Source organism: Echinops telfairi, unplaced genomic scaffold, assembly GCF_000313985.2.
Source record: "Echinops telfairi isolate 266 unplaced genomic scaffold, ASM31398v2 ScPeMD7_2;HRSCAF=8, whole genome shotgun sequence".
Classification (NCBI taxonomy): Eukaryota; Metazoa; Chordata; class Mammalia; order Afrosoricida; family Tenrecidae; genus Echinops; species Echinops telfairi.
Window position 1 is genome coordinate 53178747 of NW_022103898.1, and position 26901 is coordinate 53205647.

At 38.0% G+C, this 26901-nt stretch overlaps 1 protein-coding gene across 1 annotated transcript in view; it reads right to left on the reverse strand.

The window, feature by feature from the left end:
- Nucleotides 1-1837: 1837 nt before the first annotated feature.
- NAV3 (neuron navigator 3) overlaps nucleotides 1838-26901 on the reverse strand; it is a 694120-nt gene continuing 669056 nt past the window's right edge. The window contains exons 34-40 of the mRNA XM_045289780.1: nucleotides 25140-25375; nucleotides 17128-17282; nucleotides 16094-16165; nucleotides 15185-15381; nucleotides 13687-13805; nucleotides 9392-9595; nucleotides 1838-4430 (exon numbers count right to left, since the gene is read on the reverse strand). Coding sequence (XP_045145715.1) covers nucleotides 4311-4430; nucleotides 9392-9595; nucleotides 13687-13805; nucleotides 15185-15381; nucleotides 16094-16165; nucleotides 17128-17282; nucleotides 25140-25375 — 1103 coding nt within the window. The 3' untranslated portion in view covers nucleotides 1838-4310. The remainder of the gene's footprint in view (nucleotides 4431-9391; nucleotides 9596-13686; nucleotides 13806-15184; nucleotides 15382-16093; nucleotides 16166-17127; nucleotides 17283-25139; nucleotides 25376-26901) is intronic.

Here is a 26901-nt window from a genome sequence, read left to right on the forward strand (position 1 = left end):
ACAGTACAAAAAGCCACAACTAAGAAACTTATAGTAAAACGCTTGTAACACAGCTGCAAAAGGTTAAAGCAACGCCTTCTAACAACGCCAACTAACGCCCAGTGACCTAAACATGAACTGCTTTTGTTTACAGAAATCACGTGCGTCAGGTCGGATTCCGATATTTTGTTTGAGCTCCGATGCAAAATTTTCTCGACATTTCACATTAAAATATGATTATGTCTGATTTCATGATAAGGTCAATTACCGGGGCTCTCCTGCAAGGAAATGAGCGATGCCTATACCTTTAACAAGACTGTAGTACTGGCCTACGTAGATTTACATACCAAATCCTACCAATGTTTGTAAACTACTTATGTTATTATTACAATGGCTGAGTTGATGCAGTAGCTTTTTTATTGAAGGGTTTCTGAGTCCTAGGCATTTTGTTAAGTGCTTTGAAATTAAAATCTCAATCTTCTCAATAGCCTTTCTAGGTATCAAAATTATTCCCATTTTACAGATAAGAAATTTACACTAAAAGCTACATTCTTTAAAATCAACTATTTTAAAACAATATGAATATCTTTACACATTTTTTCTTAAGAATACTTGGAAAGAATTAAAATTATCTTAGAGTAAGTTGGCTTTTACAATAATCAAGTTTTATGGGAATCTTTGTAAATGTTAAGCACTCTTCAAAGCATCTCAAAAAGCAATTAGTGAGAGGTAAGCATACTATTATTTTATAGCTGAGGACACAAGGAACATGGGGTTTGAGTAAACTGGACAAGGTCAGACAAAAAAGAAGTGTGAACGGAGATTCACACCTACACCGTGATACTGGGTCAGCATCACACTAAAAATATGTATTAATCAAATTAGTGTAGAAACAAAACTGTGGAAATTCTCTGCATCTTCCAAACCGAAAGACAAAACAAACGAACCAATTTTAATTCATTATTGATGACCTTTCCATTTTTTCTTTCGGTTGTTTTCAAGACTTGCTGTTAAGACCTTTTAGCATTAAAACCCTATATATAGGGGAAAGCTACTGCAATGATCAACATATTAACTGCCCCCTCCCCTCCCTAGAGTGATGAACAACAGAAACATGGGTGAAGGGAGACAGTGGACCAGGTAAGATATTAAAATAATAATAATTTATAATCTATCAAGGGTTCATGAGGGTGGGAGGAAAGAAAAAAATTGAGGAGCTGATACCAAGGACTCAAGTAGAAAGAAAATATTTTGAAAAGGATGATGATAACATATGTACAAATGAGCTTGACACAATGGATGCATGGATTGTTACAAGAGATGTAAGAGTCCCAATAAGATGATTAAAAAACACACACTATGTATCATGATCAAATATACATTCAAATAACAAAGTTGGAAAGTTGGAAAAAATAATGTAACTCTAAGGAGATTTCCTCTTTGGAATCTCCTCCATAAAAAACAAAAATGAAATAAGCAAGCAAACAAACAATCCAAATCTTCCTTAAAATCATCTTTTGCTAGAGTTAAAGATAAAAATTATTTTTATAATAAAGTAAAATAAATACTTAATGAGTTGATTCAACTAACTGCATATCAGCATTTTACTTTACATTAATTCTTAACTTATAATCAGGCATGTAAGTAGGGTGCTTACTTTTAAAAGATATAGCTGTTAACTTATATTTTGTTTTTTCCTGGAAAGTTATGATACATTTTTCTGTGATGTGTATAAAATATGAATTAACATAAATAGTGAAAGCCAGATTTTCAAATATGATACTTGTTGGTGTAGACTTGCTCATTATTTCCTCCATATATGAACTTCACACCTTGTTGTCAATAAATAATTCCACTTTAATGGCAAAGTAATAATTTAGACAGATACAGGGTGCACATTTGCAAAAAAATATATGCAAGCTGGTTTACAAGCTAGAGAAATGATAAACCAATAGAAAATACATCATCCAGGTAAGTCCATTGACACCAAGTACGTATTGTTGGGTCTTTACAAAGACTACAAAACTTTTCAGATGATTTAGTCCACTGTTTCTGTTTATTTACATGATATGTTACATCAAAAATGTACAAAATATAAAATGTATACAGACAAATGTTTCACAAACTAGTTTAAGTTGAAACTAGGTGGACCTACTGGGATGTATTGCAGGAGGGTTTGTTAATGCTTACGTTTGGATCGTGTTTCTCAAAATGGCAGGGAGAGATTAGCAATTGTTTAGCTCACATATTATACAAGGGCAGCTAGTCACTCATCCAGAGATGGATATCCATGTCTCACAACAGATTTGATCCATGTCTGAGGCTTCAAAGTCAGGATGACAATTCTAGGTGCATGAATTCAGTTTCGATATCTAGGGCCATAGCACCGTGTAAGAACCCACAGACCCAGTGACGCTCTGAAACCTGCACGGGGTCATGTGCTGTTGCTCTATAGCAACCGACCCTTGGTGGTCACAGAGAGTAGCACCAATTACCAATTCCTAAAGGCAGCACATTGTCACGTGCACAGACTGAGCCCACCCCACGGGCGTTAGAAGTTTAAAACCTGTCCTCTGCGTGTGGCGGTAACTTCTCCAAGAACTTGGATCAGTTCTCATGCACTCTCTTTAAAGCCGGCCATGTACAGTCTCAAAGCATGCTCACTCTAGCACTGATAGCTCCTGCATAGTCGTAATAACTGGAGATACAGGACAAACACACCAGCTAACAACAGCGTTGAGGGTTTGCATTCTGTATTTGTTTGTAACATACAGAAAATCTCAGCAAGTGAGACACCTCAGAACACCAACAGGATAAAATACAACTTTTGTGTGTGTGTGTGTTTGTTTTGATTTGTGCAAGTTTTAAAAAGTATTATTTACAATACCCACCCAGTAGACTGTGCAAATCTAACCTTCTTTTACAGTAAAAACGCTTCCTCTTCCACAGTGACTTCACTGCGTCAGTGTTCTTTAATGCTGAATTTCTCATGTACAACAATAGCAATCAAAACAACATGCATCAAAACCATTTTAAAAAATAAAAGCGAGAATAAGGAAGGAAAGCCAAATAGTTGTGCTCATGCTGCATCTAGTACTTCCAGCTGGGCTGGATAAGAATTCAGGCTCCTGCCTTCTGAGCCTCTCTCACCAAAGACTGGATGGACCACAGCCACGTCTCAGCTTTTAAGTGAAGGTCAAAGTGGGTTTCGAAGTTATTTCAATTTTTCAGAGGATAGGCAAAGCATTCTATTCACAAGGCAAAAATACTGATCTTTCTCCTATCCATTTCTTCCAGGAAAAATGGTGAGGGTCAGGGGAAGGGAAACGAAGGCTAGACAGAGATGAGGCTACTGTGTTAATTGGCGTTGCTTGTTTGTAAATGAAAAGACAGTGGTGGAGATTACCAATGGTCTAGGATTGAAACCAACTGTTAAACTGTTATAGAAATCTGTGTTAAGGCAGTGAGACAGCACCATAGGAAATGTACCTTCGTTCACTGAAAAGGCTCAAACAGATAAAGCCCTAAAAAAGCCTTTTGTCAGTGTTGATGAGGAGTTGGTATAAAACTCTGCTTAAGGGTGTGGGCAGGGGGTTTACAAAGACCACTGTGGTAAAAACAACCGTATAAAACCTGTGACTCGGACACGACAAGGTGGGCGGAGCACATCACGGGCCATGGTAGCTCAGAGTTCAATTGGCACTTTATCCAGCGTAGCACAGCAGTGTGTTCTGGTAGTTGCACAATTCCATTTGTGCTTCGGGAGGACGGGCCTCCTGGATTTGTTCTGGAATGGGGGCACGCACAACACGGACACTACTGGAGCCCTGTAACCAGCACCATGTGGCACAAAGGAGTTTGGGGGGGATCAGCAAAATGACCCCGCATGGGGGAGGGGAGGCAACCCCCTCCAAGGAAAGAAAAGGGACAAAAAAAGAAAAGGAAAGGAAAAAGAAAGAGAGAACGAAAAGCAAAGGGCTGCATTGTAAACTTCTCAAGAGGAGAAAATAAAGTCCAGTTTGACTATCGCACATGCAAGCTACTGAGTTGCCCTGTCAGGAGGGTGTTTTTCTGTTGAGTAGTGGAGCCTTATATCACTGTGCGGAGACAAAAATGCCTAGAAAGAAAATAAAGGTAAGTTTCCATTTCAATTTAGCATCTTGGCAGTTCAGACTTGGTTCTCCTCCTCCTTGGAGAAAGTAACTCCGGGCCAGGGACCTTGGCAGGGGGCTTTCCTACTGGCAGTGGTTTAGTGAAAATACCTTTCTTTTTAAAACATTTTCTTTTAACAAAAAGTATAGTCTTTCCCTTAGTTATTTTGGGCCCACCCTTCAGAGGGTAGACTCAAGAGATGAATCCAAAATGTCTTCATGGTGGCTGGTGCTATCACTGTCGCAGCTTTGTGTGCCCGAGTAATTGGCTGCTTCTTGGAGTTTCATTAGCATATTCATCTGAAGAAAGAAAAAGAGACATTGATGTAGGCAGTGATGCATTGAGTTAGCTAGTCCCCTAAAAGAACCAGGCTTGGAGCCACAGGGAAGCACGGCTCATTCCTTCTAAGTCAAACTGCAAAATCAGTTTAGATTCTCACTCATTGCCCCTGGCTCCTTCCAGACATGACCACAACACCAACCCATGAGGACAAAGTAAGACCTCCAGATAAACCTTTTCTACGGGGTTGTGAATGAATACTGCCCCAGGGGGGGAACTGGAAAGGAAAGTGTATCACAGCTGGGCAGCTGGGCTCTCTGCTGGAGAGGATGCCAAGCTCCCCAGCTTTCTGGCTGAGAGCAGCAGAAAGCATTGAATGGCAATTGAAAGCTGTGGATGTTCACACACACACACACACACACACACACACACACACACACACACACACTCTCATTTCTTGAGAGGAGAAGGGGGCCGAGAGGAATGCAGCCAGCTGCTGCACACAAGCTCACCATCTGCTGCTTAGGAGCCGACCTCGGGAGGAGGTGACTGAATGAAGCAGACCATGAGTATTTGAAGAGGGAGGCAGAAAGAATCACTGTCAAATTTTTGTTGTTGAATTTCTGGCTAAAGTATGATTGATATATCACTGAAAACAAAAGCCACCTTCGGGAACAATAGCAGCTGTCTCACATTTCCAGCCTTCCAGGGGAATGGTACGATTTGTTCGAGTAAAAGGGACATATGTGAGAAAGCACCTAGGGAGAGAGGCAGCCGGCATCTCCGTGTATCAGAAAGTGAAACACAAGTCCCCTTTTGTGGCTTCTGATGGATCTGCTGCTTCATGTGAGAGAGGGAAGTTATAAAAAGTGCATTTAAAATAATTGTGGTTTAACTATTTTCAGAAAGCACAAGCACAAATTAGCTTGTCTTCTCTTCATGATGGTAGTGGAGCTGTGCTTCTGATCAAGGGGTTTATATGTTGTGATGGTATTTAGATGGTTCGATGCATCCTGTTGTGCCGTCCAGAGATCAAAGGATGAGTTGCGTTGAGTAAAGCTGCTCACCAACATGTTGAAGAGCAAAGAAGTTACTTTGAGGACTAAGGTGTGCCTGACCCAAGCCATGGTATTGGCTTTGGATATCATATCCACTGCATAGCATATTAATATTTTGTAGAGGTGGAATTAAGGTTTGTGAAAAAACTGAGATGAAATAGTGCAAATTTTATTATAATATTTATATATTCTATTAATTATTAGCTATCATAACAGCATTCATTACTTGTTCACAATGATGCTGCATTCAAATTACCACTGTTGTTAGTACTACTATGCGCCAGAAATTTATATGCAAGACCTTATGGGAGTTCAGTCCATTTAGAAGACCTAATCAGAGAGTCTGTCACTTATTTGTCAGTTTTTCAGACAGTGGTGGCTTGTGTGCTAATGTGATACTAGACGCTGTCACACCAGGGTTTCCAAAGCTAGCAGGATCCCCATGGTGAACAGGATTCGGTCACAGCTTCCAGATTAAGACAAATTAAGAAAAGGAAGAGGCTGTTCACTTCTGAAAAATTAGCCACTGAAACCTTAACAACAGCAGCAGAATAGTATCAAACATGGTGCTGGAGAATGAGCCGCCCAGGTTGAAAAGCACACTGAGTGCAACGGGGAAGAGCTGCCTCCTCAACTAGACCCCAACTTACAGCCATCGATGGAGCAAAACTTTTGCTGATGTAACATGACTCAAAATGAGGAGAGACTGCTACACACAACATCCATTAATAATCAGAATGTAGAATGTACAAAGTATGAATATAGGAAAACCTGACATTTTCAAACATGAAATGCGAAAATACTGATCTCCTATTGATATCCCTAGGCAATAGTGAGCTGAAAAGGAGCCCTGGGAGTGGAGTGGTTTCCAGTTAGGCTGCTAACCACAAGGTCAGCATTTTGAAACCACCAGGCACCTCATGGGAGAAAGATTTGGCTTTCTACTCCCCTAAAGAGTTGAAGTCCCAGAAACCTATTGGGCAATTCTACTGACATATAGGCTTGCTATGAGTTGTAATCAACTTGATGGCCGTGAGTGAGTGAGCCGAAATGGACAAGTACTGGCCATGTTGAATCAGAAACCACAAGGTTTGCCATGTCAAGAATGACAGATTTGCATGCATCATCAGAGGGAACATCCCAAGATTTATATTTATCCTTAAGTACATTGCTGTCAGCGGTAGGATAATATTCATATGTCTATGTAGGATACGAGTTACAACAGCTGTTGACCAAATCTATGCACCAATCTCTATGGTTAAATATGAGTAAACTTAAGATTTTTACCAGCTTCATCAGTCTAAAATGATCAAACATGTGATCAAGATGCACTGGTAATTATTGGTGGTTGGAACAGGACTGCTGGATACAAATACGAACGGTCAGCAGTTGGAAATAGAAATTACGTGAAACAGAAACTGGGTGATGGAAATTATACCAGAGACTATATGATTAGATCATGCAAAACCAATGACTTATTCATTGCAATACTGTTTTTCCCCTGCAAGCTAAACACATGGACCTTGTCAGATGGAACACACAGGATGCGATTTCTATGAATGACATGATGCAGGAGCTCAGTGTCATCATCAGGGCCAGGCCAGGGGCTGACAGTGTAACAGACCATCAATTGCATATGTTCAAATTCAAATCCCAAATGTGACATTTAGTATGTCCCACTTGAACTTAGAGAACATCTTAAGACTAGATCTGACACACTGAACACTAGTGAATGAAGCCCTGATGAGTTACTGGGCGGCATCAAACATGACAGCAAACCGTTATTTAAAAAGACAAGAAAGAAGAATACTTAAATGGATATCAGAAGTGATTCTGATACTTTCTCTTGAATTCAGAGTAAATGGATTAGATGATGAAGTAGAGGAACTGAATAGAGCATTTCAATAGGCAGATTGAGAAGATAAAATATTAAAATGAATTATGCAAAGACCTGGAGTTAGAAAACCAAAATATGAAGAGAGTACTGTATTCTCAAGCTGAAAGAACTGAAGAAGAAAATTAAAGCCTCTGGTTTTAATACTGAGGGATTCAAGTGGCCAATTATGGAATGAATCTGGAATTACTAATTTAAAAAAAGATGGAAGAGATACACAGAGCCTGGTACCAACAAATATTGTGCAACATTCACTCGTTCCAGAAGATATGCTCTCGAGTGATCTGCTCAAGAATCAATGGTACTGAGGGAAGAAGTCCAAGTTGCACTGAAGGCCTTAGTGAAAAACAAGGCTGCATTAAGTATCCAATTACAGTGTTTCATTAGACAGCTACAGCATTAGACGTGCACGGTCACCTATGCCAAGAAATTTGGAAGACAGCTATTTGGCCAGCGACTGGAGGAGATTTGTATTTGTGCCCGTTCCAAAGAAAGGTGATCCATCAGAATGTGAACATTTTCAAATAATATCACAAATAAAATGTGTTGAGAATAACTCAAAAATGGTTGCAGCAGTACATAAACAGGGAACTACCAGAAATTCAAGTTGGCTTTTGAAGAGCATGTGGAATTATGGATATTACTGCTGATATTGGATGGACCGTGGCTGAAAGCAGAAAATAACAGATATACTGACCTGTGTTTCACTGCCTGTGCATTCAATGGTGTGAATCACACACTGTGAAGAATGGAACCCCAGGAAAGTTCATTGTACCCATGCAGAAACTAGCCATGGATTGAGAGGCAGGGATTAGAACACAGCATGCAAATACCGTGGTTTAAAATCGGGAAAGTTGTGTGCTGGGGCTGTATCCTTTCAGCACACTGTTTGGATGATCTGTATAAGAAAGCAGTTCTAGACGCTGATGTATATGAAGACAAAAGCAGCATCGGGATGGCAGACATTCTCATTTTCCATCTGCACTCTCCAGATTATGCAACCTCATTTACTGAAAGCCAAGATGACTTCAAGTACTTACTGATAAGGATGAAAACCTACAGCCTTTGTAATAGGATGTATGATTTTTCTGGTATGCACATTTTACTTTCAGTTAAGATTCTGAAAATTTATCACATTCTTTACTTGTAACACTCACCATGCTAAGAATGATCAGCAAAATTAAAGAATGCTCAGCTTAGATGATGATTATGCCAGAGCGGCTGGTACAGGATGTGCCATAAAGTGTCAGGCATAGGTTGTGCCTGCTTGTTACCCCATCCACATCTTTTTGGTTTGATGTCACAGGATGACCTTTATTTTTACATGCATTTTTTTCTGTATTGGTTGTATAAGTCCAATGATCTCTTTAGTCATAAAATAGTAAGCTAATGCATTGCATTTGCTATCATCTATAGACTGTAATCTGTAAACAAAATGCATAAAATCTTTTTCCTCAGTTACAGCATATCTTTAGTATTTTCAGAATATTCACCCAGAACAAATAACACACTACTGCAAGGCACAGTATATCCCTTTTATATCCAAATCAACTTCTTCTTCACTACTTTAAGAAACCAAGGACTACTTCTAAATTTAGACTAGCTAACAGATGTGCAACATTCTTTAGGGTTCCACATGTTCATTAGATCGTATTCTTCATTCCTCATTTAAAAACAAAACTTCAGTTTTTTCATAAATAATGAATGAAGACTTGCTAGGTTATGAATTTATTAATTTACAGTTTTTTTTAGAATTATAAGAGGAATTTTCCTTTTTTGTTGTCATTACAGAATTTAATGTGGTTTCAGAATGTTTCTTGAGTAACTTTAAGTATACAAGTTCGATCTTTTGTTTAAGTTTTTCACACAGTAAAATTGGGCCAGGTAAAATGTTTGAAGTTGAATACTAATATCAAAGGTAGGATAAATATAACCTAGGGAATCTTGTGTTGTTGATACAAATTACAGACTATTAATGACCACACACAGTAGCAAGATTATATCGGAAAAACCACTATCCACTTCTTACCAGGGGATCTCCCTCTGTGTCGGTCTGTGAAATGTGCTTTGAGGTTGTGGCTTCCTTAGAGGCTGTGCAGCCCTCGTACCCAACGTCCTCTGGTCGCAAGTGAAGCAATGCTGGGCCATCCTGAGGCAGAGACGCTGAATTCCAAGGGTAGGTGTCAAGCACCCACTTTGAGGGATCTTCCCATGGTGCACGTTTCCCATACATCTAAAAGTTGACCACATATTCAGGAAACACGGAATGCATTTCTATTCAGTCAAAGAGTCACTACTAATTGAGTGATTCTTTGGCACATTTAATTTTCATTGGACTTTGATGGAAATTAAGCCTCCCCATACAATTTCCATGCATCCTTGTGCAGCACAAATGGTTAAACACTTGGCTGCTAACCAATAGGTTGGCGGTTTGATATGATGACGGGTACCTGGGAAAATGGCCTGGCAATCGAGCTCTAAAATCAACTATTAAAACCCTACAGCACACAGTTCTACCTTGATGTGCACAGGGTAGCCACGAATCAGAAGTAGCAACTAACTTTTCTTTTGGAGGGGGAGGAAAACAATTTTTGAGCTTCTAAACATATTTGTCTATGCAGCTCATTTTAACCTCAAAGAATCGTCAAACTAGAGATGTACATTTAGAATAGATAATAAGCATTTAAATGGAGGTGGGGTGGGGGGCATTTTAAATAATGTAAGTAATTGTTTAAAAACATCATTATTACTAACTTTATAAACCAAGAGAAACTGTGTTTCGAGGAAAAGAGGTCCAAAGTGCTTAGCTGCTCCCCCAAAAGGTGGTTTGAACCCATAGATTCTGTGGGAGAAAAATGCAGCAGTCTGTGTCTGTAAGGACCACAGCGTGGGCAACCTCCAGGATCGTTTGGCTCTGTCCTATAGGGTTACCATGAGTCAGAAGGAACTCAGTGGAAATGGGTAGACAATAAGTAGGGTTTGCTACAAGTGAATTTACTTTTTTTAAAAAAAAATCAATTTATTGGGGCTCATACAATTCATCACAATACATAGATCAATTGTGTAAAGCACATCTATACATTTGTTGCCCTCATCATTCCCAAAATTCGCTTGCTTCTTAGGTTGAATTTACTTTTGACAGGTAATAAATAAAAGAGATTTCTCTTTCCTCTTTGATCAACTCTAGTTAAACAGCTTTTTTTGTGTGTAATTTTTTTCTAATTGTGGCAAAAATATACACAACAAAATATTCTCCAATTCAACAACTTCTGCACGTATAACTCAGTGCCATTGATTATACTGTTCATGTTGTACAAATATTATTGATATCCTTTTCCAAATTATTTCACCACTGTTGACATAAACTCAATGTCCCCTAAGCAAATCCTCTCCCTCCTTCACCCATGATAACCACAGGTCAAGTTTTTAAAATTTGTATGAATTTTCTTGATATAAAATTCACATATCATACATTTCCATAGTTAAATTGCATCATCTTTGAGAATAAGAATGCTTACTCTAATGGTCAATTTCTTTAAGATTAACTTCCTATTTGAAAAACAAAATCCTTTCCTATAACTATATAATCCTTTTGCTTCCTATAAAAACTCTTTTTCAGATGTTCATAAATAAGGTTATTCATAAATGAGAGGAGAGAATGGGAAATTGAAACATAAACCTTACAAGAATTCACATGGAGGCAAGAAGCACTACTATAAAAAGAGCTGATACGGCTTCATTATAATACTGGCAGTATAGTATTGAGAATAGAAAAAAGATCATTAATCCAAGCTATATTTTAAAATGTTAAGCTAGAAGACAAGCTTACTAAGAAGGAAGTAGCTAGTGGGATTTTATAGAAAAACACAAGGACACAGAAGGCAATGCAAGGAAATTTAAAATTAACGGAGGAGGACAATATCAAGGGCACAGTAGTTCTTAAACAGGTCTCTCTTTTCCTGTGACCACTACTGAGGGTAATGTTGGGGTTTCCAGGTACGTGTTTCGTCTGCGATGATCCGGTGTGGAGTGTTCTCTCTGGTTTGCTGTGGTTTGGGGAGGCAAAGGGAAATGGTGGACAGTGAAAGAACTATGACCAGCTCCGGACTGGATAAGCCGACGGTAATCTTGCCTTCAAAAGATGGAGTCCAGGTTCTGACAGTGATAACCTGTCATCTCCTCCTGTAAGAGAAGCTCACGGGCTGCCATCCCGGCTCGTTTTGTTTACTTTTAATACAGTTTAGCTGGGAGTGTAAACTTTCTCTCAGTTGAAAGCCTGCTCTGCAGAGGTTGCAAAAAAATAACTTGCCATACAACTTCAACTTACTGAAATAAAATGCGTAATTCTTGAAAAGCTGACCTGTTTTTTTTTAAATGGAGTATGATTGCCTAAAATCAAGTAATGACAGGTTTTTAAAGCATCCACATGAACAGCAATATTAGAGGCTGTAATAAAAACCTAAATATGTCTGATTCAGGGGTAATATATATTTCAGGGCCAAGATATATCAACGAGTTGGTAGAAAATCTCTATTATCTTACAATTCTGTTTTTTTCTCTGAACTTTTTGAAACCCGTCTGTATTACAGAGAAATAAAAGGGAAATCTCAATACTCAGAATGAGACGGAATGATGCTGATATTTCAAGGAAAAAATCGCCGGTATAAAAATCAAAACCTGCTGCGTCCGTCATCAGTGCTTTTTTTCCAACGAGAGCAAGTGGCAGAAGCATCCCCGTATGGTTTCTCAACAAAGCATCAGCTTGCAGCTGAAAGGGGATATTTCCATTGCCTTTAACGCAAGAGTCTCACTTTGGTTGCCAAGCATAATTTCTCCACTTCTTCCTCCAAAACTCTTTCTTGCCAATGGATCCACTGGGGGTTTATGACATGAGAACTTTCTTTTCCTCTTACTCCTCCAGAAAGCATGTATTCATATGAACCACTCAAAGAGTACCTTCTGTCCTGAGCTCTTTTAATAGCACAAGGTTTCCTCTCTTTCTGCCCCAATGGCTGAGTTCCCCCAGACAACGCCTACATCATAGTTAACACAGTTTTCACTTAAAGCTCCTCAACACAGGAACTTGAGACCTTTTTATGCCACTTCAAAAGAAATTTTTATATATCCTTTAATTTTAGGTTGGGAAACTAGTGCTATAAGTGGTTATATTTTTGCTCAAATGGTAGTTTTATATTGTTCTCAGCATATTGTTTAATAAACATTGTTTTAAAATTTAAGAAAAAAGAACTGATGTACTTGTTAAATAAGAACTGAGAAAGCTAAATATTTTTAGCATTATATTTGTGGATTTTTAAGCAAAAAATATTTTTACATCTTAGCAAACAAAGAAGAATTGACAAGAGTGTCATACATAGTACCTAAAGGAAAAAAGATTTAATGTGATTATTAATTTTAAACATGTTTTCTAGAATATTTTTTTAGAATATTTTCTAGATGGTCTTTTTTTATATATAGTAAAATGAAAACTTAAGATTTTATTTTGGAGGGAGTGTGGAAAATATAAACTATATCTTAATTCTGATAGAAGTTGCCCAAACTAGAGATCTTTAGTAAAACTGACCATTGGTTCAGTTATAGAAAAGGAGACTTGAATACATCAACAATAAGTTTGGTAATTTGGCAACACAAATATTAAATACTCAACTTGAGTTTTATAATTCCAAAATTTATGAAAATTTCAACTGCAATGTAAGGAAAGAGAAATATTTATGGAAAAGAGAAGCTAGGTTTTATTGGAAAAGTAGGTTTGGCTCATTAGTTATTTATTTAGTTAAGACTAAAAGGAGGGCTTGCTAGGGACCCCAAGCTGTAGCCAGATGAAAGGAAAAAAGGAGATAATGTTGAATTACCATGTCATCAGAGATAACAAGTAAAATGTTTTAGAATGTAACAGTACTTACTCAAAAGCAGTGAAGTATCTTTAAGAATGTCAACCAGTAGGTCATACTTAAAAACAAGGAACTTGCAAGTAAAAATGACTTTAAAATAGGTGATTAAAGTAAGAAGGGTCAAGGACCACGGTTGACTTCTAAGCTGTAGAGCTATGTAACCATAAAGCAGTCTATAACTATCATTGCCAATAAACATGGCCTACTTGTTGGAATAACCTGGCTTTCTTTTTTCCTCTATATATCTGCTTTCAGAATAAGCAACACCTGCTCTTAACTTTACCACTGGATTTATCTAACTCATATTTTCACTTTTTGGCCAGAATACCCAAGGAAATTTTTTAAAATTGCCCCATAAAAACAATTTTATTTTCTCTCTTTTTAAAAATGTAGTAGAGATAATCAAAGATTATACCTGAAGACCTTCTCTTACTGCTTCCAGAATATATGGCACCAAAGAATAGTTCCAGAGGTCCATGAACCATGCTCTAGAACCTTCTACATCCATGGGACAAGGAAGGAAGAGTCTGGGACCTGGAAAAAAACAATTAAAAAAACTTGAGAGGCAGTAAGCTTTACAATTTAAACATACCTTTAGGCACCCTTTTGAGAACTTGAATATAATTCTGATTATAATATTGGATAGCTTGGCTCTTTTTATCATATATTTTACTAAAAACCGAACATCCCAGTCTCTTATTTCCTTGTACCATGAAATCCTAATCTAATACATTAAAATATCAGAGTTAGGAGAAATCATAAATATCATATTGCCATCAAACAGTTTCATTTTACAAATGCTGAAATTGTGCCAAAGTGAATATAAAATATGTTATTATTTCCAGAAGTGGGACTCAGACTAAGGTTTCTGACTCCAAATTTAAAATTTTTCCTTCTAATCTGCATGATGTCTTTAGTGTGTAAATCTGTGTAATATCATAATGATGTGAAAGGGAATTGTTTAAAATCAAATTAAGAAGGAATACAAAATAAACATTTTGTGTCTAGCACAGAATATTCATTCAAACAACTTGATCTTTCAATAGTCCTGTTGTTGGTAGGTGCTGCCAAGTCAGTCTGGACTCAGAGTAACACAACACAACAGCATAGAACTGCACCAGAGGCCTTTCTAGGCTGTGAAAGCTATAGGAACAGATTGTCAAAGATTGTCTCTGTGGATTGACTGGGAGGGCCAGACTTCCAACCTTCCAACAACCCAGCCTAGTGCTTCATGGCTGCACCACAGGATTCTTTGAGGGGAAAAGTGTCACACACCTGAATGATCTTTAAGTAAAATATTTTCTCACAATATTCGACATGAACCAAGCCAAAATTTGTTTTCAGCATAAAAATGGTACCCTAAAACATACTGTTTAATTGCAATTGATTTTTTATATTAATATATATTAAACTTATTTGTATCAGCAATTTGAATAAATTGAGATTTTCGTAAGCTACACATGCCTGATGAAATGAATCTAATTCTAAGTAGGAAGCATTTAGAAGAAGGTAAAGTTTCAGAAGGGAAGGAAGGAAACAAAGCTTTAGAAGCCTGACAAACAATAGCTTTGCTTGTTATTTTCTACCCTCCACTGGGGTCACCTTTACCAAGCACTCTTCGTGCCTGATGAACGGTGTACAGGCAATCATCAGGTTATGCATGAGATCTATTGTTAAGGGTGTTCTTGAATCAAACCTGTCGGTATATCAGACGAGATGCATGTAGTTATGTAGTGCAAGAACAGGCTCGGCGCCTTTTCAGGGATTTACAAGCTGCACATGCAGGAGGCCCCAGTGGCTGTGCTCAAGATGTGCCGGGAGTAGAAGTCGGTTCCGTCCTTCCAGAGTGAGAGCCAAAGGCAGGTCTGATGTTCACTAGCTGGCACTGTCTGTACTGGGATTTTGAAACTCACCTATGGTAACGTCAGAGGAACTGTGTGTTTCCAGGAAACTGTTGAGATGATGCCACGTCTTAGGAATCCAATCGATAATTTTTACTAAGTCGTTATTGCGTATGTTCCTTTCGATTTCGACCTCTATCAATTTCCTTCGAAGATACCTGCCTAGAAAGCCTTTCACTGGCTCTGTGTGGTTGGCACATAGTACCCACCTAGAAAAAGAAATCAGGTGTTTTATAACCATTACGTTGTAAGTCCACCATGAGCTCCTGTCCAATACAAAGTATCTATGTTACTATTTCAATTGACGATATATTTCTATGATCAAAGGTGGTAGGAAGTTTATAAGCAATCCAGCTTTAACTCAACCACTTCTTTTTGTAGAATTCCAGAGAAGCCTACGTGCGTCAGAGGCGAGTGGGAGGATGCGCGTTGAGCACTTTTCTGTAGAATCACAAATCCGGAAATAGGAGCTCTCTTCACATTCTTCACAGTTAGAAGAAAGTGCTCTACTTTAGCCAGTGGCAGTGAGCAGGAAAAATAGATTTTTAAAGAAAGAACGACTTCTGATGATAAGCACAGGATCACATAATATCTGCTTGAGAAACAGTGTCAGAAAAGTGGGAATTACTTACCCATCACAGGTCACCCACCACTGGCAGAGACTGCCAACCGACAAGCAGAAGGAAAAAAGGAAAAGGCAAACCAACCCCAATCAACTAAAGTAAAGAAAACTCACTGCCGTCGAGTTGATTCTGACTCATAGTGACCCTACCAGAGGACAGGGTAGAACTGCCCCTGGGGGTTTCTGAGAATGCAACTCTTATGGGAGTAGAAAGCCTCTTCTTTCTCCCCAAATACAAGAAAGTGAAAGTAAAATAAAAAACCACACACACACACACACACACACTCTTTTATCTTTACCTGAAATTGTGATGCAGCTCTAGATTTGGTGATGAAGAAACTCCCTGATTCATTGTCCCAATAATATACGGACTGGAGGGAAAAGGAGAAAAATGGAAAGGAAATTTGGACACACTTGGAATGAAAGATGAATTTATTAAAACTGTCACAGGCAATCACTTATTTAAGCATTATTCTAAAACAGCAATTCTGTAAGTTGAGGCTAGAAAACAACCAATATCATGGGGCTCGAAATGAAGGTTTGGGGTTCCAATTTTAGCTCTGGAGTCCTAGATAGGTGACCCCCCGGCCCCTCCGCCCAGCTCAGCTTATCTAGATAAAGTGAAGTGGTTAGAATACCACCCTGTTTTCATGGAACTCTAATATCTTAGGACTTATGAGTCGAATAATGTTGTTAATTTTTCTAGTTTAATACTGTATAGTTACTTTTAAAGATTCTTGCTAACATGAGATACCTTGTGTTCTTGCTTCAACCTTATTCTCTGCTGAGTTGCTTTAAAAGTTCATCTTTATGGCAGAAATCGCTTGAGTTACCTGGCACGTTGCAACTCATGTTCTCATATATCCTTTTTGAGGGACATGCTACAGTTGACCTCTAAGAGATTTTCATAGTATTATCCCCTATTTTAACCTCATTCATAATACATGTTAACAAATCAGAAATATAATGGAAGAAATAGTATCTGAAATTACAAATAATTTCCCACAGGAAAATTGAACTTAAACTTTGATATGGACTGAAATAAAACTAGAACTTGTGAGGCACCTTCTAATTTGTAATTTCCATGATTCAAACTATTCCAACATTGAAACTTTCATCCACTGACTTTCAGCAGGACTGCAGAAGTTAATATCATTACAAAACTGTTGTTTACAGCCTCCGTAAAAATGCATGGGCTAGAGTTGAATGACTAGATAAATGTTCCAAGGATTATATAAGGATTCCTTGAAAATATGTTATAACATAAAGGTATGAATATGTGAATTTGATCACGTTTTTCATATTTAATTATTTAAAAATATGATGAGCATACCATTTGTTATATTTACAGTTGAGGAAACCATTGAAGATATCACTCAAAGAGCCCACATGATGAAGATTATCAAGGATTATTACTACTGGGAGTTCTCCACCATTATTATCAGCACTGCACTGCTCAGCCAGGTTAGCAAGATATTGTTGCACTTCCTTAGAAAAATAAAGAAAATGGATATGTCAATGATATATTTATACCAAATATCAAGCAATTATTTTAGGAAGCATACACTTTGTCTTCAATTGGTTCACTCATAACACACAGACTATTCCACTGATGTACAACCTTAGCCTGCAAAGCAAAGAAAATATAAAGGTTGGAGGATTTTTATTAGCAGTAAAAGATCATTTTGTTGGGGGCTATTACAGCTCTTATAACAATCCATACATCAATTGTATCAAGCATATTTGTACATGTGTTGCCATCATCATTTTCTAAACATTTACTTTCTTTTTGAGTCCCTGGTATCAGCTTGTCTTTATCCCTCCCTCACCCTGGCCCCGCCCCTGCCATTTTTTTTTTAAGTAGAGAAAGAAAAGAAGTAATAGAAGAGTCAGTACAGAACATCTGTTTCATACACAAAACTGTGCACACACACAGATATATATACAAAACCGTATACATAGACAAGACGATGCAGAGCATATTCCTTGGTGGTTTTCCTCTGAAGACAGAAATAAGACAAGCTCCAGGGATGACCTCTTAGGAAAAACCTACCCAGATTGAGACCTCATTTTACTTTGATCTTTCAATGACAAATCTGTATAGTTTCAAAGATTACATCCAAAATAGCACCCTAAATTTCTACTGGTATTATGAATATTTTATTTCCAATCTGTATAGCTGGGGTACATTTGAAATGTAGCCCTAACATTCAGATAAAAGTGTGAGATCTTAGTTATAACTTACATCAAATTGTTGTGTATTTACATAAAGTCCTAATTTTTTTTTTACTGGGTCACTTGATAGCATTTAGCAGTTCTTGAGCTTCTCAGTTCTATTACAGGTATTATCCCTGCAAAGTAGTTTTTAATCTAAATAGGATAACCACTTCTCTGATTGACTGCTCTCACAGATGGGTAGGCCAGGAACATAATTAGGTTTTGTGGAGTTATCCTAATCAGTAAAAGCATTTCCATAATATTTGCATATTTACAATGACATTTTTAATTTGTAAATCTTGCTGAGGGTTAAAAAGAAATTCCATGATCCCAATTTTTGTCAGCCAAGTCAATATGAGAACCACTCCTCTTAGGCGCCACCTCCCTCTGTATAATACAAGTTTTAGAGCTACAAGTAAAGGAAGACTAGCATGTCTTGGGTTGGAGGCACATCTTGTTATAATTGTTTCAATGCGAACAGCACACTGGATGAAGACTAAAATACTCTTTAGAAGCCACTTAAATATCAAAACTGAGAATATAAAAATAAAATGTGTCAATGGTCTAGAGAGTTTCATTGACTTAACAAGATAAATTAGAATTCATATAAGAATCTGTTATATCATTCTTTATTTATAAAATAGTAACTACCTATGTTTAAAGCCCTAGACCAAACTCTAGAAGTATACAAATGCTCTTGAAATTATGGAGTTCATGTTAAGTATAAAACATTTTAAGAACTGCATCAGATGCTTTTCTGGATATGAGTATTAAAAGGGTAATCTTCTCCCGAAGGCTCTCAGGGTTTCTAGAGTTGGGAGTGAAATTAAAATAGGATCATTTGACTATCATGTCACAGTATATTATGAACTCTGAGAGGTGCGGTGGTGGTGGAGTTGACTAGCTGGTGGATATCAAGGAAAGCTCGCTGGTGCAGGTAACTGAACATTCGTTTGGCTGGGAGGTACATGCATAAATAGTAACTAAGAAAGTGAAATGTGAAACAGTCCATAAAAAAATTAAAGGAGAGATGTGGTTTCCAGCGAGGGAAGGGTTCAATCCCAATAGGGAATCCTGGCGAATTTCATAGGAGGTGGCATTTGGAATATATCTTAAGGAATCCATAGAATCCATACTGAGAAATACGCAGTTATTCATTCTGACTTTAGCAAGCACCTAGGTTTTGCTACATACTCTGACACCAAAGATTCAGAGATCGAGCATCATCAATAAGTCCAGACAAATGTAGACAGGTGAATTAAACTAGTATCAAGTAGTATGTTCAACGAAAAGCACAGACGGTCAAGGATGATTCAAGAAGGGCATTTAGCCCAGTCTTGAGGTTCAGAACACACTGAGGGTAAGTTAGGGGATGACTATTCAAGTCTACAAAGTAAACAGTGAACGTTGAAAGGTCCCAGGGTGTGGGAGTTTGGCAGAAGAGATGAGTGTTCTGCTGTAAGTAGACTGTGCATGGTGATGGTGTAGATGGTGAAAGGGAAAACCGGAAAGACTGACTCCGTTAAAGGAACACAGATTTCCCTAAATAAACAACTGTGGTTTTTTTATTTCACTAAGAGGGAATAATTAATCAAGAGCAATGAAAATATAAACATGGTACAATGAATTAGAAGTGGAAAAGCATACAAGAAGTTTAAAAGTCTAGAACAGAAGATTAGGTCTGAATATGTATAACTATAATTCACAGTTGAAAATAATATATTACTTCAAAAAAAAAGTATAGCTCCAAGATTTTTATCTGAATATGAAAAGATTACTTGTAGCTGTTGGAAGGGTGTTCTGGTGGCATTTGCCATTGACTACTATTTTTATGTTTTGTCTGATTTTGATGGCTAAAACTGGGAGAGGCGCATTCCAGGTATCAGCTTTGTGCTTTCTTTACTGTTCAAAGGTATTGGATTGTGTGGATCATTACACACTATGGATAGCTTTGTGAAGGCTATGAATTCCAAAACACTTCATTGTTCTCCTGTGGCATCTGGATCTTGGATCAAGAGGAAGTTGCGTGACTAACACAAGGGAATACGGCATGGTTTAAAATCGGGAAAGGTGTGTGCCAGGGTTTCATCCTCTCATAACTTATTTTATCTGTATGCTGATCAAATAATCAAGGCAGCTGGCCTACGAAAAAGAAAGTGGCATCAAGATTGGAGGAAGACTCATTAACAACCTGTGATATGCAGATGACACAACTTTGCTGAAAATAAGAACCTGAAGAACCTGCTGATGAAAATCAAGGACGGAAGCCTTCAGTATGGATTACAACTCAAAATAAAGAAACCAAAATCCTCACAACATAGGTAACATCATGGTAAGTGGAGAGGTTGAAGTTGTCAAGGACTTTGTCTTGCCTCTAAAGTTGGCCAACAAAACAATAACAAAAACAACTCACTGCCATCAAGTCAATTCATGGCAGCCATGTATGAATTGATATTTAGTCCTCACTTAATCATAAACCCTAATCTATGAACAATTAGTTCTTTTTTAAAATTAAAAGATCATTTTATTGGGGGCTCCTACAGGTCATATATCAATCCATACATCAATAAAACAGTTCTTACGACGTGGCCCTGTTTGACACTTGCCCTCATGAACTGATCATTGAAGATGTGGATGCTACAGCAAAATGTGAACAAAATCAGATGATGTCTGTCTATCAGAAAGACTAGCATCTGGGGTCTTAAAGGCTTGTTTTAAGAAAATCAACCATGTAAGTTATGTGTCAACTAAATTCACACAGAAGGAGCACAACAGCTCATGGGATCTAAGAATTATAAATAATAAAATCTAAGACCAAAGGAGGGAATTGTATTAGAGCTTAAATTCTGAGTATCTGGTTTGCAGAAAGTCATGCATGATACTGAAAGTTCAAGTCCATCTTAGGGATGTGAACAGTCCTCAGATAGAGTGAATAGTCCTCAGATAGAGTGTATTGATTAGAGTTAGGTTTTTTGCAGATATAGTTAGGTTAGAATTTAGCAACTTACTACCCCCCCACCTTTGACCTATTTTAATGTTCTAGTTTTTATTATTTTCTCCTTTGTATGATTTCAGGTTTATCTGTGTTTACTTCTTGTTGGGATTTTGGGGAGGGGGGTATGAATTGCTTTATACAAAATTTAGGATAGGTAAATCTACAGTAACTAGATTAATAATTCCTTAGGGTTATTACAAGAGAGATTGGGGGAAATGGGAAGCTAATAATAATGGTTATAAGAATGAAGAGAATACTTCTTTAAAAAAAGATTCTCTACAAGGAGAATCTTGCTATATATAACTTGAGGGGAAAAAAGAAACAAAGTGGAGGTATTGAGTTCAATGATTAAGAAATCAATGAATTCTTTTTAGAACACATGGCCATTAGATTCGAATGTGGTTCTCTTACATCTTGAGAGAACTGACCCCTTTGGAATCTGATGAAAGTTGAATGAAAGTCTGATGTGTATATAGCCATAGACACAGAATTTGTCACATTGTAAGACTCCTTTGAAATCACTTTATGGCTCCCCTTCGTGGTAGATTAATGTATCAATTCATTGCCATAAAATTTTCTGTGTATAAGACCTCCTCAGGCAGAATACAAAGTTACATACTCTCGATGGACATTCATATAAGATTAATCTCATAGGTGGAATAATATACCTAGAACACAACAGTTACGTGAAATCTGTTGTTCTTTGTTTCTTCTGTTTTTGACCCCAGACACACACAAATGGATGTGCCGAGTCTAATTTCCAGATCTTTTCCCAACTAACACTCCTAGCGGCTTTAGCTGGCCATGTATTCTTTCCTAAACTCATCTCTAGCATTCGGGTCTGTGAGATCCAATGTCAGAAAGTATCATTGTTTGTGGGTATTTCCCTCAATCAGAACATTCCAGCTGGCAGCTTGAGGGAGGCTTTGGAGAGTGGGAAGAGGGGTAGAATGTAAAGTGCAGAGCTATGACAAACATGAGAATGTTTTCGTCTTTCATTTGATAGCTTATTGTTTAATAGAGATATACTTAAACCAGAAAGTTCTGTGTGCTTTTTCCATGGCTATCTACTGCACAGCATCAGAAATTAACCAGCTTTAGGGGGAATCGATCACAAGAATCAACAGATAACCCGTGGGTAAAGGGCAACAGAAGACGATGTAAGGTCTGAAAATAATAATCTATAACTTATCAAGGGTTCATGAGGGAGGGCAGGTGAGGGAGGAAGGGGGAAAATGAGAAGCTGATAGCAAGGGCTCAAATAGAAAGACAATGCTTTGAAAATGATGATGGCAGCATATGTGCAAATGTGCTTGACACACTGGATGGTTGTATGGGTTGTGATAAGAGATGTAAGAGCCCTCAATAAAAGTATTTTTTAAAACGTTACCCAGCTCATTTAAATATTTTCAGAAAAAGGATTTATTATTTCATTCCTCGTTCATTTTTACTTTAATTCTGTATTGTCAAAAGCTCTCCCTAGCATAATCTCAGCTTTCCACCCCCTTATACCACACTTACTTTCTCTCACAAAACCAAAAACCAAAGCATGTATGCTCTGACAATCTGGCAAGAATAGCTAATGTCCCTGCATAATATGCAGACACAATATGCAGCACACGATAATTCTGTGTCCAGCCAACTGACAATCCATTCATATCTCACAAGCATAAAGGAAACAGTAAACATTTGTTTAGTGGTGTTTTGTGCTTTCTGGGTATGGGTTTCTTCCTATTGCTGTTCCCTAGCATCATTACTTCTGTTCCAACACTTTTGGCAGTGCTCGATTTTTCATGATTTTGCAATAACAAAAACTGAACTGCCCAAGTAATTGCACAAGTGCTTTTCTTCTGCAAAAGCCGAAAATAAAAGTACTGGAAAAAGTCAAACAAAATGTTTAAAAGAATATTCACATACAATTATTAAGAGCATCTTTAAGTACTAAACATCGAAAAAAATTGATATAAAAACAGGATATGCTAATTTTGGGAAGCCAATATAATGATTAATGTAAATTAACTTACATTATCTTTGTATGTCTGACTACGCCCTTGAAAATGAACACTTATTATTCTTTTGAAAATGAAGTTGAAAGTATATACGTTTTATTCAAAACGATTTTAGCCTTCTTAAAATTCCTTAGTCTACATAATAAATTTATTCTACTCTTATTTTCTAATAATTTTTCCTCACAGAAAGAAACTTTGCAGAGTTTCTGCATACCACATAGAGGGGAGGGAAGAGAACCCTGAGAACAGCTAAGGGAGGGCGCACCTTTCATCTTCTTGTGGCTAATGAGAAAGCGAATCTGTTCAAGGGCTCTTATAAAAGATAGGAGGAAACAAAATTCACAGGAGGCATCAAACACGAAGGCTGAAGCAAACAATCATGCTCCTCCTGTGTTTTGCTGCAAGATAAATGAAATATTCTGCTGCAGGTTCCACTCTCTTAGTTTAAGTGACAATGGGTGGTTAATCACAATCTGAATAGTGCTGAGTTCCAGGAAGTACCTGTATTGGGCTGCTAAATGCAGGGTCTAAGGTTCAAACCCAAGAGCTGCTTCTTAGCATAAAAAAAGAGGAGGCTTTCTGGCCCACAGGAACCACTGACTTGAAAGTCCACGGAGTAGGAACCGTTCTACTTCACCCCATAGGACTGTTTATGAGTTGGGATTGGCTTGATGGCAGTAGGTTAGGTTTGGGTTTCGGTGACCCAAGGAAATATTTAGAATTCATGTGCTGTGCTTATTTAAAGTTAAGACATCCCTTTGATCACTCCTTAAAGAGTACCTGCACAATACTTTTAAGCAAAGGTTTGTATGTGAGTTGTGTGACAATGATTCATTATCGCAGGCAACTCATACTATGCTTCCTAGTTGTACTGTTCTGTCTCAACCTCTTTTTCTGTGTCTCTTACATACTGTATATACTTGAGTATATAAACCATCCCGAATATCAGCCGAGGCATCTAATTTTACCACAAAAACTGCATAAAAATGTGCTGAAAAACTCAGCTTATACATGAGTACATACAGTACATAACTTAGACCAGTGGCTCTCAACCTTTCTAATGCCACCACCCTTTAATACAGTTCCTCATGTTGTGGTGACCCCGCCAACCATAAAACTACTTTCGTTGCTATTTCATAACTGTAATTGTGCTACTGTTATGAATTGGGCAATGCCTGTAAAAGGGTTACTCAACTCCCCAAGGGGTTGCGACCCACAAGTTGAGAACTGCTGCCCTAGACCCATTTGTTTCTTAGCATCATCTTGTGATAATTCCCATTTCACATCTGAGGAAACTAAGGCACAAAGGAATACTTCTAAGTTAAGGGATGGTTACAAGCATGTTAGGAATGACCCATTTTGTTCAACAATGTTCAGTTTTCTAAGTTTCTTAGGTAAAAATACTACGGGAATGTGACATAAGCCAATTGCCAGCTGTTTTTCGAATTTCTGTCCAGAGAATTCTAATTCTTCCCTTGTCCCTATTCTTGCAGCCTCCCCGTTAACTTCTACTATTTGTTACGACCCAGACTAAGGATTAATGCCTTTTATATAAAGCATACACTCTCCCAAGAAGTTATTATGTCCTCCTGGTTCTATAATACTTTGCATAGATATCTTGTATTCTAACACTTTACAAAAGGATGTCCACCAGAATTCAAACAATCTTAACCCTGTCATTTTCTTCTGTAGAGTCTCAATGCATTGTAAAGCACCTGATGTGTGCCACAGGGTAGAGTCCAACTAACAGAACTAACAGTGACCCTATTTAACAGAGCAGTACTGCCTCATGGGGTTTCCTAAGCTGTACTCCTGATGGGAGTGGATTAATAGGTCTTTTTTCCAGTGGAGCCAGTTTTCAGGTTTCAAACCTCTGCCCTTAGTGCCAACCTTTGAGCTATAAGGATTCCTCGAACCCCTGATAGCTAAACACTACTGAACGGCAGTCTTTTTCAAATCCACTAAAATGGGTTTGTCATCTGCCAGACTCTAGTTTTAGACAAAGAAGTGGCTCCTTGCACCCTACCCCACTACCAATATAGAAGTCCCAAGCCTTCTTAAGATTTCATTGTTTAAGATACTAATGGATAAACAACAGCATTTGCTTAGGATTTCACGACTTACTTGACTTGACTTGTGGTCCACATTGAAAGTGGCAATTGCATCCTCTGCCTTTTTTCTCCCAGACTTAGTAATTACATATTCAGCAAGTTTGTTTGCTAAATAAGTCTTTCCGGTACCACTTGGTCCTGAGAGTATGATTCTGTGATGCTCCATCAACAAGTTAAAGTACCTTTGGGTAATTGGTTTAGGAATTAATGTATCAAAAACAAAACTGTCCAGACTATTTTCTTCTACCCCTGAAGGAAGAAACAAAAGGAATAGCATGACTTGTTGTTCTCCCGAAGTTAGAACTTAAAATATAGTACCTACTCACCAGAGTTGTGCTAGCGGTCGAAATTCAATTCTTACACTATTCACAGTATTTCTAGACCATAAAGATGCATTGCTACTTAAAGTTGGAAAACATCAGTAATAAGGCAGATGGAAAACACAACAACAAAAAGAAGCTGATTATTTTTGCTTAGGCTTCCTTTCCACTCTGCATGTTTTTTATGAATGTTTCCGGAGACATATGAAGGAACTTCAAAATGCCATGAAGAAATTCGAATAGCTTTGAATTTCATGTTTCTATGAAGTAGCCACAGTGTAGATAGAGGTGTCCTCGTTCTTTAATGTGGGAGATAAGTAAAAAGCATTGCTACTAGGATTCCTATGGGGCATGAACATAGGCTTGAACCTATCTTTGGCATCAGAGGGTGGCGGCAGACAAGCTCTCTCGGTATTCCACTTGTCTTCATCTTATCGAGGTGCCTTACCAAGAATAACAACATCTCCGCTCCACACAGCGGCCTGCGTGCGGGTCTGGTAGACCAATGCAATTCCAGAGCAGAGGTCAACTCAGAAGGTTCTGGCAGTTGACTTATGGGACTCCAAGGGTATGTGTATGTGTGTGTATGGGTATAGTGAAAGCAGCGGTTCTCAACCTTCCTGATGCCACAACCCTTTAATATAGTTCTTCACGGTGTGGTGACCCCCCAACCAAAAAATGATTTTCTTTGTTACTTCACAACTGTAACTTTGCTGCTGTTATGTATTGGGTGACCCCTGTGAAAGGGTCGTTTGACCCCCAAAGAGGTCGCGACCACATGTTGAGAACTGCTGATTTAGAAGAATACAGGATTACTGTGGGGCTTACTCTGAAGAGGTTATAGGAAAATTGACAACCTCATTGGTGAGAAAAAGTCCAGGAAAGTTGTGCCAAGACATGTTTGCTATCATGACAACGCATCTGCTCGTTACTGGAGGGAGAAGGCATTGTCTTATGAGAAGTTTTGTTGGGGAACACGACCTCATCCAAACGACAAACCTGATCTTGACCCTTTACGTTTCGTTTCCTAAACCCAGAGAACATTTCAGAAGCACACTGTTTGGGGCCCTAGAGGATCCCAAAATGGCCATTTTGACATGATGTAAACGGAAGGGTGAAGCATTACTTGGGAAAGAGTAGAAAGATGTAAAGACCATCTTTAGAAGTGTATAGACCTAGATGGAGAACATATAACAGATAATAACTTCACATTTTGGTAGTTTTTGCTGCATAAATACTTTGTTTAATGAATATTTTTGCCTGAATTTGCAGCCACATTTCCTCACTTACCCGGCCAGGTGAATACAGACGTTTACCTCACCTGTAATATACTTCACCTGCAACAGCGTCAATCCTGATTAATCACGTTTTCTAAAGTAGAGATGGCAGAATTTTTTGTATTTGGTAATTAACTTCCTTTTTTTTCCCAAATCCCCAAAGGGTATTTATTGGTGA